At 36.1% G+C, this 13,799-nt stretch overlaps 1 protein-coding gene across 1 annotated transcript in view; it reads right to left on the reverse strand.

The window, feature by feature from the left end:
• The window catches only part of LOC118187635 (putative sodium-dependent multivitamin transporter), a 116,326-nt gene that overhangs the window by 26,824 nt on the left and 75,703 nt on the right, over nt 1-13,799 (reverse strand). Inside the window, exons 5-9 of the mRNA XM_035357893.2 lie at nt 11,319-11,473; nt 10,576-10,716; nt 10,285-10,423; nt 8,668-8,878; nt 23-177 (exon numbers count right to left, since the gene is read on the reverse strand). Coding sequence (XP_035213784.1) covers nt 23-177; nt 8,668-8,878; nt 10,285-10,423; nt 10,576-10,716; nt 11,319-11,473 — 801 coding nt within the window. The remainder of the gene's footprint in view (nt 1-22; nt 178-8,667; nt 8,879-10,284; nt 10,424-10,575; nt 10,717-11,318; nt 11,474-13,799) is intronic.

The following is a 13,799-nucleotide window of genomic DNA, read 5'->3' on the forward strand; positions in this document are numbered from 1 at the left end:
CGATTGAAACTTCTTTCCTTACCTTCTGATTAGCAGTCGTAGTTAGCATACCCAAAGTGATTATGGACAATGTAGGGCCGCCGATGGCTGTGAACACGACGAAGGCAGCAGGAATGATCGCCTTGATGTTGCCTACCAGGTAAGTCATGGCTATGCATAGAGCACTGTAGAAGAAGGCTGAAATATAAAATCAATAGCACAAAGCCGTTGAAAGAGTGTTTTTTTTTAAACATAATACAAGACCTCAATGTATTCGAAGTCAGTATGAAATAGATTAATTCTAGCAATTTCAGAAAAATATGCATCATAAAATTTATTTTTGAGGCTAATTTCAGTGAGGATTTCTCGACACTTTCATAAAATTCAGTATATGTAATATGGTAAAGAGTTTTGTATTTTATAATAAGCTTTTTATAATCTAAAAACGGAAAAATAATTTTTAGACCTTTCCCTTTCTTTTTTAATAGCGCATTTGGTTTGGATTATGGTTCTGCTGTACGAGTCAGTCAACCCCAAGTATACATTTCGTTGCAATAAAACGTGCAATATGTGTAACTTTCGTATTGATACTACTAGTTTTTCTGAATGCGATCTCCTGATATTGACTCTAAAACAAATTTATAAATTTCTAAAATCAAACTTGCGTAAAAGAGTTGATTTTAAATATTTTAAACTGTGGTCTTAAATTCAAATTACATGGGGGACGAATGTATACAATCTAAAAGCAACTGATGCGCCGAATATTGTTTCCATTTGTTTTTAGCAAAATGGAAAGTTTTTTTTTAAACAAAACAAACTTTTTTACCTAAATTATAAGTTTTATAATATATAAATAAAATATATAAATATAATTTATAATATATAAATATAATTTATAAATAAAAGTTTACTTGCTAAATATTTACCAAAACGCACTCACATAATAATAATTATAACGCAAAAGAAAATATTCCAATTTATATTTTTTATCTGAAATCTAAAAGTAGGTATCTGCAAGAAGGTTTCACTGGCTACATTTTGTAATCCAAAAGCACTGATAACCAAATATTATATTTTCAGAGTGGTATTTATTTCAAATAATCCTAGTGGTGTTGAAGTAACTACTGAATAACATACTTTAAACTAAAAATGAATTACAAAAATTTTCTGAGCGGGGAAGCATTTCAGAATAAACAATGATAACCTATTATCGTTCTTTTATTTATTAAATTTTTCTTCGACACATACAGTAAAACACATATATTTGCATGTAAATATTTATACACTTTTTATTTCTTACTACAGCTTTAAGCTACATCCTCTCATGGCGTTTCAATTTTGATAAAGTTTGTGACCTTCGAGAAAAATTACTCGAAATTATCTTTATCACGAATTCTGGATGCTCATCGATCAGCTGGTCCACCTGTATATTTGTTCACATATAAATATCATAAAAATTTGTTCAGATATAAATGTGTTCCAAAGTAATGCGATTATTATAATTGCAAAAATTATGATAATCGCATTATTATATAATTGTGTTATATAAATTATAATATTTTATTATACATAATTAGAAACTGTATAGAAAACTACACATTACTGGAAATGGATGGATTGGATTATTTAATTATGGCAAACCACATGAGGGCTATGTGCCTAAAGGGAGGGATGCTTTCGTGGAGAACTTTCTAAGGGAAACTGGCTCGTATACACGTTACACATGGGGAAAACCACGAAAACGCCCATGCAGCCAGCCCGTTTACGGGATTCGAACCTCGGACAGAACTACCAGTGTTCAGCGTCTTTACCGCTCTGCCGCTGGTAGGCCCATTCCCGGAAATGCTTATTAACTTCTGTGACTTCGACACTTGTCACAAAATGAAATTTCATTGCGAAATACACTCTGTTATAAACCAATATTTACACTCAGAAAATATTGATCCACGACTACGAAATGCGGCATGCAAATGTGTTTGGCGAGTTGTGTAAATGATTAAACTTGCAGCAGTAATCAATATTGTGTGAGTGAGTGAGTGCACCGCCATGATGGCTTCCGACCACGGACATGAACCAAACGGAATTATATACCATTACGGCGGGGAAGACTCCAGAGTAACAAGGTTGAATATTATATACTAACAGTTTTTACATATTGTTAACTGCAAGGCACCTAGCGTTATTCTGGTTATCTGCTTTAAGTTCTGAACATTTGAAACATTATAATATTATCTACGGTTGTTTCTGCTTAGGCAGTGTCCTGAAATTTTCTCTATTTGATCAAGGGCTGTTCTGGTTTTGAGTGTGTTAGTCGTCCACATTGCCCAGGCACAGTCCGCTGGTTTCTTCAAGTGCCAGGTTCTTGTATGTACACAATGGAAGTAATAATGGTCCGTGTAGCCTTCCTCTCCGCATTCGCAGAAAGGAGTATCCCTAAGTCTGAATCTGTTCAGGTACACTGGGAATGGTCCATGACCTGTCATGAACTGTGTTAGGCTAGCACAGTGGGTCTTTATTTCCATGTTAACTTTTGGCAGTAAGCGAAATGCCCTTCGTCCTACCTCTGCCTCTGTCCATCTACTTTGCCAATTTTGTAGCATACTTGTCAAAGTTGTTCGCTTAATATGAGACCAAGGAAGTTTAGTTGGTCTTTCTAATATATCCGTGCAGTTGGCTGCCTGCTTGGCCAGTACGTCAGCGGCTTCATTGCCTTGAATCCCTGTGTGAGCGGGAACCCATTTTAAAGTGGGTCTTTGCGAAATAGGCATTGTCGGAAGCTGTTTCTGAATTCTGTATACCAAAGGACTCCGGCTGTTTTGACTTACGATAGCCGCCAGACTTGATGCCGAATCACTGAGTATGGAGAATTTCTTCTGTTGACATGTGTTCGCATATCTAATTGCAGCACTGATAGCTAGAAGCTCCTTGGTATATAGAGTTGTTCGAGCCTAATTTCCTTTTGCACTCGAATGTTACAACTCCATTTTCTAGTCTACAGAAGGCGCTATCCGTGCCGTTCTCAGTTTTGGAGCCATCTGGGAAAAGGTTTTTACTGTACCTCTGAATTGGTTGGTCGTTTATACTGATACTGTCGGAGAGATTAAAAGCTGCTGGATGAAAGTTATTGCGGTTGTTTTGCTCCTCGTAGTCCGAGTGGTGATAACTATGACCCCAGAGTGTTGAAGTTTGACCCAGCCTGGTAACCCTTACGATAGCAGCCTCCCTTTCTACTATCAAATCTAGGGGAGGAATTCCTGCTAGTTGTTGTAGGGCTAGTGTTGACGTGGTACGGTAGGCCCTGCATACTTGAAGTAGCTGCTGTCTCTGAATAGAGAGCAGGGATCTTTTCATATGAGAGGTAAGTTCGCCACCCCAGATTGCTGCTCCTAAGTTATTACTCTTTATTGAGGAGAAATACAACGCGCATCTGAAGTGCTCAGCCGGTAGAATGTATAAGGGCAGGTGCGTCCAGTAATGACCATTTACAGCCACGCTGACAGCTTACATACACGACATTATAACGAAAGATGCCTTCATGATGCACTCCACGGCGTTACGAACAGTTGTCAGACTTTGAGAGGGATCGCATCACTGGATAAAAGAGGCCGGTTGGTTGAACAGTTGGATCGGCCGGCTTATTGGTTAAAGCAATATAGTAGTTATCTACTGCTGGAACCAGTGGCTCAGCGAAGGCATAGTCAGTGGCCGCAGTGGCTCCCGGCCACTAGTGCGCGGGATGATTGCGCAGTTAGAGAGCTGCCACGTCCGAACCAACAGTTACTTAACCATTGACTCAACGCCATTTGCCAACTCGCAGGGATCCCTTGATATCAAAGGATATAACTAAATTGATGGTTGGTCTCAAATCTCGACGTCCATTAACACGTTGAGCGCCATGTCAGCTATCTGTGGATGACACTAGACTTTCCGTTTAGGCCGCGTCGACCGCTGCTGGCTGACAGCGTGTAACATGATATATAACTATACAATTTACCCTGTTTTATGGAATTACAGAAAAATTATTTAAAATTTACTTAATTTTGATTCATTACAGGACTAATGGATTTCATTGAAACACAGTAAGTATAAAAACGGTTCTCCATTACAGCTATTACAAATTGTGACAACTGTCTTAGTCTTTTTTTCTGGCCATTACTCTGCCAGCTTCAGTTGCATTTTTATCATAACATAATTTACAATATTTCCGTACTTCAGAGGCTTTTCCTGGTTTTCTTTGGAGTTTATGTTGTCGTTTTTTAGATATTCTTGCATTTTTGTTCGATGGAATATCTTCTTTTTCAAAACTTGTAAGGGATAGCGCTAATTCTTTCCGGACTTCAGTAATGCTAATTTTTTGCTTCGTAATATCTTTCTATAGGATGTAACTATTTACAAAACAGACTTTGCGCGTAACGTGTTGAATGAATGCCTATAGGAATCACGTTCCAAACGTAAACTATCTTCTACTGCGATAAGAATCGCTGGCCCTACAATACCAGCGCTTTTAAGCAGCGCGCGTGGCCTGAACGGGATTGCCTAAGAATACGCTTGGCGCTCAACGTGTTAACAGCTCAGGATTTACGTACAAGCTATAACTTAAGGCCTTCACATTTTGGGCGTCCCCCAAAAATTAAAATATAGTATAACAGACTTATAAAGGGCCCCCATATCTCAAACAGCTTAGGGCCTTATTAAGTCTAAATCCGCCTCTGTCCATTACGACGCTTGTCATTGACACTCCACTATAAGCAGTGTCATCTTGCATGGTGCCGCTTTCGCTTAAGCTGAACAGTTTCTGACTGTAGAAATGTGACCTTTACCGACGAATCAAGATTTTCTCTCAATGCTGCTGACTGCCGCATACATGTCTGGAGACGCAGAGGTTAAGCTGTCTAATGTACCCTTTGTTACCGAGCAGCATATAACGAGAACACAGGGTGTGACAGCCTGGAGAGCGATCAAGTGGGACAGCCATTCAGAATTAGTCGTGCTACGAGGTACTGCGACTGCTGGCAGGTACGTTGGCGATATTTTGCAGCTGATCGTATTGCCTATGCTAGCAGGCTGTCTAGGTTCTGTTTTCCAGCAAGACAAAGCTCGGCCACATATAGCAGAACTTCCCCAACATGACGTGTTTATGCCCTCGACTGGCTTGCCGGGTCTCCAGACCTATCACATATCAAACATGTTTGGGACATGCTGGGTAGGAAATTTCAGCCATGTACAAATACGTCCCATCTCGCAGATTAGTTGCTCCATTTGCGGCAAATTTTCAATCTACTGCAAGGGGCATTGGCAACTTAACAGATTCTATGCCCAAACGAGTACGGACTTGTATAGCTACCAAAGGTGACTTTACCACCCGTTGATTTTTCACATTCTTTGTACTGCGATTCGTAAATAAAAAGCATTTTTGCCCCAGTCTTTGAACATTTGTTTATGTACTCAAACACTATACTACTGCCCAGTTTCGTAGTTGTGGCTCAATTCTTTCTGAAGGCGACATTGTTTTTCCAACATAATGTAATTCCTGTCTGAAAGGTTCCAGTTATTAGTATAACTTGAAGTTTATTCTATCTGCATGAAAAAATTACGAAATTAACCATAAACGGGGGGGGGTGAGGATATTAGCACCATAAACATTAAGCGTCCGAATTTTTTCTACAAATTCTCTTCCTCCACAGCAATTAAATAACTCATCCAAGTGTCGTTTATAAACAGACATTAATTAAGGCACCTCATTTGGTTTTAGAAAATAGGAAGGATACATAAAGTTATAGCACTTCAGGATAGATTCGGAGTTACGTTTTACAATTAAGACATCATAAAAACAACAGAGAAATGATGTAAAAATCACCAGATCACATCATCATTAACAAAAGTAGAATAATTCTGGTAATATTCGTGCTTAGTAGTTGCCATGAATTTGAATGCTACATTTTCCGAAAGCCAATTAATTTTCTTTCTGCGCGCCTGCTGGGTGGTGACAAGGCAAAACCGTATTGATTCTAGGCAATTTCAACAGCGCGTATACATAACAAGTCAGTGCCTTCTGTTATGTACGGGATGTACCACTTCAAATGGTATTGTTAAATGTTTTGCAAATGAAACTTTTCTGGGGTTGGGAGACTGCAATAAAAGTTAACTGTAAGGGTTTAAGCGAAGGTTTTAATTTTCTAACAGTTATTTTTAATTTTGAAATCTTTTCTTTTAAATTCTTGCTTTCCTTCTACAACTCCCTGCCAGAATGGAATTTTAGTATCGCATTTAACCCTTTGCGGCACAGTATGTCCGGTCTAGACACACCTAAAAATTTCCTTCTCTACGCACAGAAAAATTGAATGAAAAATTATTTATAGGTTACTATAGGTTACTTTGAACTTTCTTTATTTATAGTAGATGGCAGCTCAACACAAACCAGTCCATATATTTTAGCCATGTTTAGTTTTTTAAGACCCTCATTTTTCAAAGAAATCTTCCAGATTTTTTTAGGGAATTGTTTGAAAAGAAATTTCTATGTTATTTTTTTGGCTGTATGCTAATCTCCTTATTCTACATTAGTTTTAAATTTTTATCTTGAAATCTTGTCTAAAATCAAACGGCGAACCCTAGGTGTGCCCAGACCGGGCTCATCGATAATCTAGGACAACGGAGAGAGTCTGTATTCTTTGTTTCTCCGCATCTCATAGGTCAGTTCATTGACAACATTGCTCGTTTCAGCACTCTTTCCGAAGCTCTATTCAATGAGTGTGCCACTTTGGGCACACCCACAGAATTAAAACGATAAGTGCCATCTTCACAAAATTTTACTTGTGTACTCCTCTAGGCCTAATTAGACTGCCTACCTTTTTTTAAAAAATCAAAACTCCGATTTTAAAAGATAGCGTGCTGGAAAGGGTTAAATTCCGACATGGTTAGGTACGGACATGGCAAAGGTTAAGACTATGAAATACGATTCTCGGGAGAAATGACTCGACGTTATGAGTTACAAATTTGTTCTGAAGACAAAGATTATTTATTAAGAAACATTTTGAAATTTAAAATTAAGAAACATCTCCCTCTGTAACTGAATCAAATTTTTATATTTAAAATCTCAAATCTCTCAATCCATAATGAGACTTATAAGGAGCTTCCATTTTAATTTCAGCTGAAGAACACTATGCGAGCAGGTGTTAGAAACACTTAACGGTATAAAGAACAAGACATTTTGAAGAATATATAAGACTTGAATTTAAGAAGTCATTTCTTAAACAACTTTTAGCTATAAATACTGAATTTTTTACTGTTAAGAATTCTCCGCACATTTACTAGAACTAATCCTGGTGCAGTGAATCACTACAGCAAACGTTATTCAGCTGTTCAAAATTTGCACAGAAGTGGAGCATCGGAGATTGATCTGTTGATGTATATCATAGAACTTTGGCCGATAAAATTTTGATTTGGAAAAAAAGATAACTGGATCTTATTTAGCGATAGATTTAAAATAATAATATTCCACAGATAACTCTGACAATAATCAACTTTCAGTTACTGTTCATTTCTGTTTCTAGATCTAATAGTCTTCTGAAGCTGGTTCATAATCACTGTGCAGAGATAAGGAAAACTACATTATAGATGCCTCAAAATCTAGATAACGACGACTGTAAAAAGTACACATATAGGGTAAAATTTAAGAACACAATGTGTTTCAAAAAGAGTATACAACTTTGCATAACAACAGAAAGTAAATGGCGAAAAAAGATAATATTACCGTGCAAGTGCAGAGTAATACTTAAAAATGCTTCAACACAGACTTTACTTCAATATGAGTGCCACTATTAGTTTTACAGATGCACCAACATATTACTGTTATTATTAATCGAGCATTATATGACGTAATGGCAGCAAAGATGACAGTGGTTCTGGAAATAAGCTCAGCAATATGGGCTGGAAGAACTAAAATATGCTCTCGACCTTTGGAAAGTCCCGCCTTCCCTTCCCGCCAAAACAAACTGTGTAAAGGTTATTCAAAAGAACCGAGCCTATTTAAAATGGCTTTGTTTTTAGATTATACAAATAATAAAAAAAGAGAGTATTACGTAGAATGGGTGAGAAAAATCTGTAGCTTTGCAAGGATTCCATGTGATTTTTTTTATTTATACAATCTCAAGACGATCATCAAATTCCTGGCATTCATGTGGTATTCACAAATGTTTTCACTGGCTTCGCAGCAGTAACAATGTGGATTTAGCAAGTAATCTTTCAGGCAAATATGACAAATACGACAGCTTTAATGGACCTTCAATGGAAAGTATCCAATGACATAACGTTCAATTACCCAGGAACTCAATTGTAAGTTGATAAACACACATGAAATCCACTAAAAACGATTTAACGAGGAGAAAAGAACTTCGATAAGAAAAGCGGCATTCTAAAACTGATAACCCTAGTTACATTCACAAGATTGAACAGCTTTTCATTCGATGTGCACCGATTTAAACGCTGCTAATAAGAAAGGAATGAAACTCATCTAAATCTGGTTTAATCATTTCGAGTAACCTTGTATTAAATAAGCATCTCCTGTATGTCACTATATTAAGACTCATTTAACTTTCATACTTCTTACGAATCATTCTGTGCTTCCTAGCAAAGTTGTATATTTCCTTTTAAAACACGCTTTTTTTTTCAAGCCTATACAAAATAACTTACCAAAGAATTTGGACATCCGTGTAGCAGACTTCTCAGTAACCCATGATTTACAACTGCAAAATGGTCTCAAGAAGTCTTCGATAGTCACTGCAGCCAGAGAATTAACCGCTGAAGATATAGATGTGAGCGCCGCACAAAAAACTCCAGAAACGCAAAAACCTGCCATACCCGGATACACGCTGAAGGATCGTATCATGTAGTACGGTATGAGCTAGAAGAAAAAAATCTAAATACATATCTGGAAATCCTGCTGCTAACATTCGCCGTAGAAGTTGTACAGGCGTATACTGAATGAGAATGTTTAATGTCCCCATTACACTCTTTGAACATTAATAATAAAGGAATAGTTAAGCTGAAACAGTTAAAATGACTTGACATTTTATATTTTGTATTTGACGTGTACCTACAGTTTCTTAATGAGTATATATACCTATAGCGTCTTAATGAGTAAGATATCTTAATGATGTCACTCTCATCGTCATTTCTTCTAAGATTAAGGTTTAGGTTTTAGGAAAATCGAGAAATTACCTGGTACTATAGCAATGCAAAGGAAAAAAAAGGGGGCGTTTTTGAAATAGATTGGATTAAACCTTCAGTGGACAGTTGCATTTTGTCGTAAAAGTTACGAATCAATCAAAATTACGAATGAAATATTTTTACATTATTACTAACTACGCTGATAAATGTGAAATCATAATGTTAATAAAAGAATAGAGTAATCCGATATATAAACTGCCTCTATGAAACTAAACGGCCTTTCAGAGCTTCCTCCTATATTATATCTTCCTCATGTATGCCAAAAGGATAGGACATCCTACATCCGCGAGTCTCGAGAATTTGGAGTGCGATTCGATGTTTGAAACCTCGCAACTTTGCAACTTTTTTATCAGCTGAGTCTTTCGGTTCTAACTTAAAAACAACTGAACATTTTAACTCGAAACTTTGGATTTGCTAACATTCAGTATTATAGAAGATTAAAAAAGAAAGCAGTTGTAGCAGTTTCAGTGGATGTGGATCATTGATATCCTCCTGTGGTGGCCTAAGGTTTTGGATTAAAGAAGCCTTTCATGTTTACCGTTTAAGTTTCTAGACAAAACTTGTGTTCATTCTTTAATGCTTACACGTAGTTATAATTTTCTGCAGAAAATGAGCGCTCCATATTTAATATTTAATTGTGCTAACTATAAATTATCCTCCTCTCTCTATTTATTTTAATTTAAAAATACAACACAAAACTACTAAAAAAAAATTCTGAACTGTTACTCAAACATGTTTTATTAAATTACACTAAGAAAATGAACCTCAAGCTTCAAGAGTCTCAACTATGTACTTCATTTAATAAATTTATACCTTTTTAATACTGTAGTTGTATTTTTAAGCATTATAGTCTGAAATTTAATTTTCACAAACATAAGAGTTTAATTTTTAAACACAGAATTAAAATTTTATTTTAAATAAAAACATTTAATATTAATTCTTCTCTCTCTTTTTTTTTTCTCATTCTCATTTGAAGGATTCGAGAATTAAGAACTTTTGGATTTGATTTGAGAAAAGTTAAGATTCCACATCTAGTGTAGAGAATGGGCCCCTTTTTAGATGAGAAAAAGCTGTAATTACCTGATCAGCAGACGAAATCCCACTAGTCTCTGTTTTCAGTAAAGGATCACAGCCGGCGAAATTAGCATAAATCACTAAGCCGCATGTATATATAGTATAGTACATGAGCAGATTCATTGGAATACTAATCAGCAATGCTCTAAAAACAGAAAAAATTACTTAGCAAAAAATATATATATTTACTCCAATTTTAGCTGAATAATGTAACTGCATTTTCATGTTAAATTCACAAGAACAGTTATTTGTGTATTTTATTCTCCAAACAAATACAGCACAAAATTTACAACTTACAGCTGAGACCGCTTCAGTGTGCTAAGTGTCAGCAGTCGTTGAACTTGTGTTTGATTGGCTCCACAAGTTGTGATGCCATACATAAATCCTCCTATTAAGGCACTCCAAACAGTAAACCTCAAAGTTGGGTCAAAGCTGAAACTACAATAAGAATAAATATAAGTTACAATAAAAAATAAAATTTATTATTATTACTTGCACATTTTATTAAAAGTGAAACATGTAAGTCGAAAGCACTGTTATCGTGCGACTTTTGTCTAATGGCACCGTTTGTACGTGGTAGGTAGTGTAAATGGATTTTCCAGAACGCTGCTAAAACTATGGCTGGCAATGTTTGTCGATAGATGGTGCTATGAGCAAAGGCTGATATTCATTTCTGTTGTGTTAGATGTGTGGCCGATTTCTAGGTCCTGCTGAGCCGTTACATGACGCTTCGACCCATGCTTCTACTTCAAGTTCTGAGATACACAGTTTTTTAATGGACAGCTAAGTCGCTGCACACATACGTTAACATTTTTTGAGAGATGAGATGAATACTACATTAATTTATGTAAACACAATACATTTTATTAAAAAGCAAAAGTAGTTTTCACCAAAGTAGTAAAAACAAGAGTAGGCAGTGGAACATTTCGTTCGATGTCTGGCATATCGATCTGTTAACAATGCACCACATGATTTAAAATTTAAAAAATTATTTTGAATAACAACTTAAGGAGTATTTTTTATTGTTCAATATCACTCACTTGAAAAAATTAAGACGACCTCCCTTCTCAGCAATATTTATCATTTCTTGGAATCCACCGACGTCGATCGATCCCTTGATGATTACAGATAATAAAGCAAAGAACATAAGAACAGACTGAAACACGTCAGTCCACAGGACAGCTTTCATACCACCCTGTACGGGAAAAATCAACATAATGACAAGAAATAATTTTTGTATAATCTAATAATCATAAAATTTCCTTCACTCGAAATGTACGCATTGAAATAAACTTATAGAGCTATTTTTATTCAACTGTAACGAAACCTAACATTTTACATTATTTCAGTAACTCAAAGCAACTTTTTTAAACAGTGTCACTTCTTAAAAGAGTGATACACAGCTTTTAATGTGCATTACTCACCCATACGTAAATATGTCTCGAAGAACATTATAAGTGTATTCTTCAATAATTCATTAATTATTATACATTATCCAAAGGATATGACAAAATAACTTCGAAAACTGTGTGACTAGAGTAAATGACAATCAAACCGCAGGATGTAGTTAGAAAGTGATAATACCAGTAAATTTCATTCGGTTTACTACGTTATTAAGATCTCTAAATCTCTGTTTATTTAATTTTTGTAATGAATAAAATTTATGCATCCAGTGAAAGCGGGAACTAGAAATTTTAGCTAACTACACACGTTGGAAGTTCTTTATACCAAAGGTGTTTGTTTTGGGAAGAAATTTACTTGGAGGCATTTTATGTAAATTTCATCTGCATACACGTTACGGGTAAGTGGATCTTCCTTATTATTATGGCTCCCGTTATTTAAATGGCGCAAAAGACCTCTTTGGTGAAATGCGTCAAATATTGGTCAAAGATTTGCATACTTTGAATTTTTCTGAAGTAGCGGCAACCAGCACAAGTATAAAAATTAGTAATTCTAGTTGTAAGACCGCAGAACAGTAATAGAAGGTAAGCAAGTAGCCTACGAGCAAGAGAGAGTCCAAGCACGGCCCTGAGCGGTAAGTGGCCGAGTAACGCCAATTCCAAAGAGCGCAGTGGCAATTACGAGTGTTCAAAAGAAAGTTAAAGTTTCGACAGAGAGACGGCCAACTCCACCTAAGATATTAGTCTCTTTTGTTCAGTTTCTTACGTTATGTTTCATTAAGAGCCAATTTAATTTCAGGAAATAAAAACATGTTTAACTCAAGTTGCTGTATCTTCTATAAATCTGCAGATTCGAATAAAACAATAAAAATTTTTCCGTTCGGGGGAGAAAGAACTACAGCTATAGGATAAGTTAAGTTTAATGCCGAAGTTCCAGTAAGTGGTTTATTCCAAAGCCGCAATTTAGAAGAAAGCTCTTCACAAACATTCACCAAAGAGGCGGGCAGTTCTAACCACAGAAACTTACAGTCCGCCGGTCACAAGAAATCCGAGTAGGATTGCCGTTTTGGCATACTACATTAACAAAGCGCCAGGAAGTACCTAAAAATACATGCAAACCATTATCGCGGGAATGAAATTCTGGAAGAAACTGCCACCAAGGCGTGATCTTATCCCCTCTGTCATTGATGGGCTCTTTGAATGTAAATATTTATGGGTTAAATGGCGGCTTAAAGGAAAAAAAAAATACTAACTATAGTTTAATATTTGTGCTCAAGCACGGCTAAACCTTTGAAACTTCTATAGCACCTTACTGTAACGTGAATGAAAAGTTTTAAGACTGATTATTTTGTTCAAAATAATATGAATCTTGCTCCCTCTACATTTTTTTAACAAAGCAGTCTTCAAGACTGAATTACTTTTTTAATGTGCTTTTATATGAATGATTTTTAAGAAAAATTACATTTTGTGATATTAATTTTAGCACTGCGGATATCTTACATTTCGTCATCCGAAGAGAGCTTTTTTATGAGAAGTTCCTTGTACTTCCTAGTATTGAGAATGCTCCGAAATCAATCAGTGCTAAATCTAGGCTACGTGTTGTTCCATTGGTTTATAAAGGGCTCCGAATGGCACAGCAGCAACAAACGGCCGGATATTTCAGAACATTTCTGCTTCTTGAGTAAATCTTTGCTTTAATTCTTCACGTTTTCACTAATATTTGCTGCTTCACGAATGAAGCTGCTGTGAATGTCCTGCCATAACATACTTTGTCTATTTCAAGTATGTTACCTTAAAAATACATGCACTAAGAAAATATTGCAGCACGGCTGCTTCTTCGCCATATATATGCCACAACATTTTAAGTATTCTAGTATTGCTCTTCCCAAGAACAAAATGTTTAACTTAAAACTCAATTCACACTTTTGATGTAGTTTTACAGAATACCTTTTCCATATATTACGGCACAATATAGTACTGTTACTTTAAAACGGACACTTAGAGATCGTGACTATCTCCCCCTCCTGTGTCTATTTCAAGACACAGGAGTCCTGTGTCGTCGTCATCACACAGAGGATAAGGGAATTTTGCAGATTTGCAGCAGTAGTTATCATGGTTATG

Source organism: Stegodyphus dumicola, chromosome 8 (genome assembly GCF_044657685.1).
Source record: "Stegodyphus dumicola isolate Sdum_Otavi_A_Nest chromosome 8, ASM4465768v1".
Classification (NCBI taxonomy): domain Eukaryota; kingdom Metazoa; phylum Arthropoda; class Arachnida; order Araneae; family Eresidae; genus Stegodyphus; species Stegodyphus dumicola.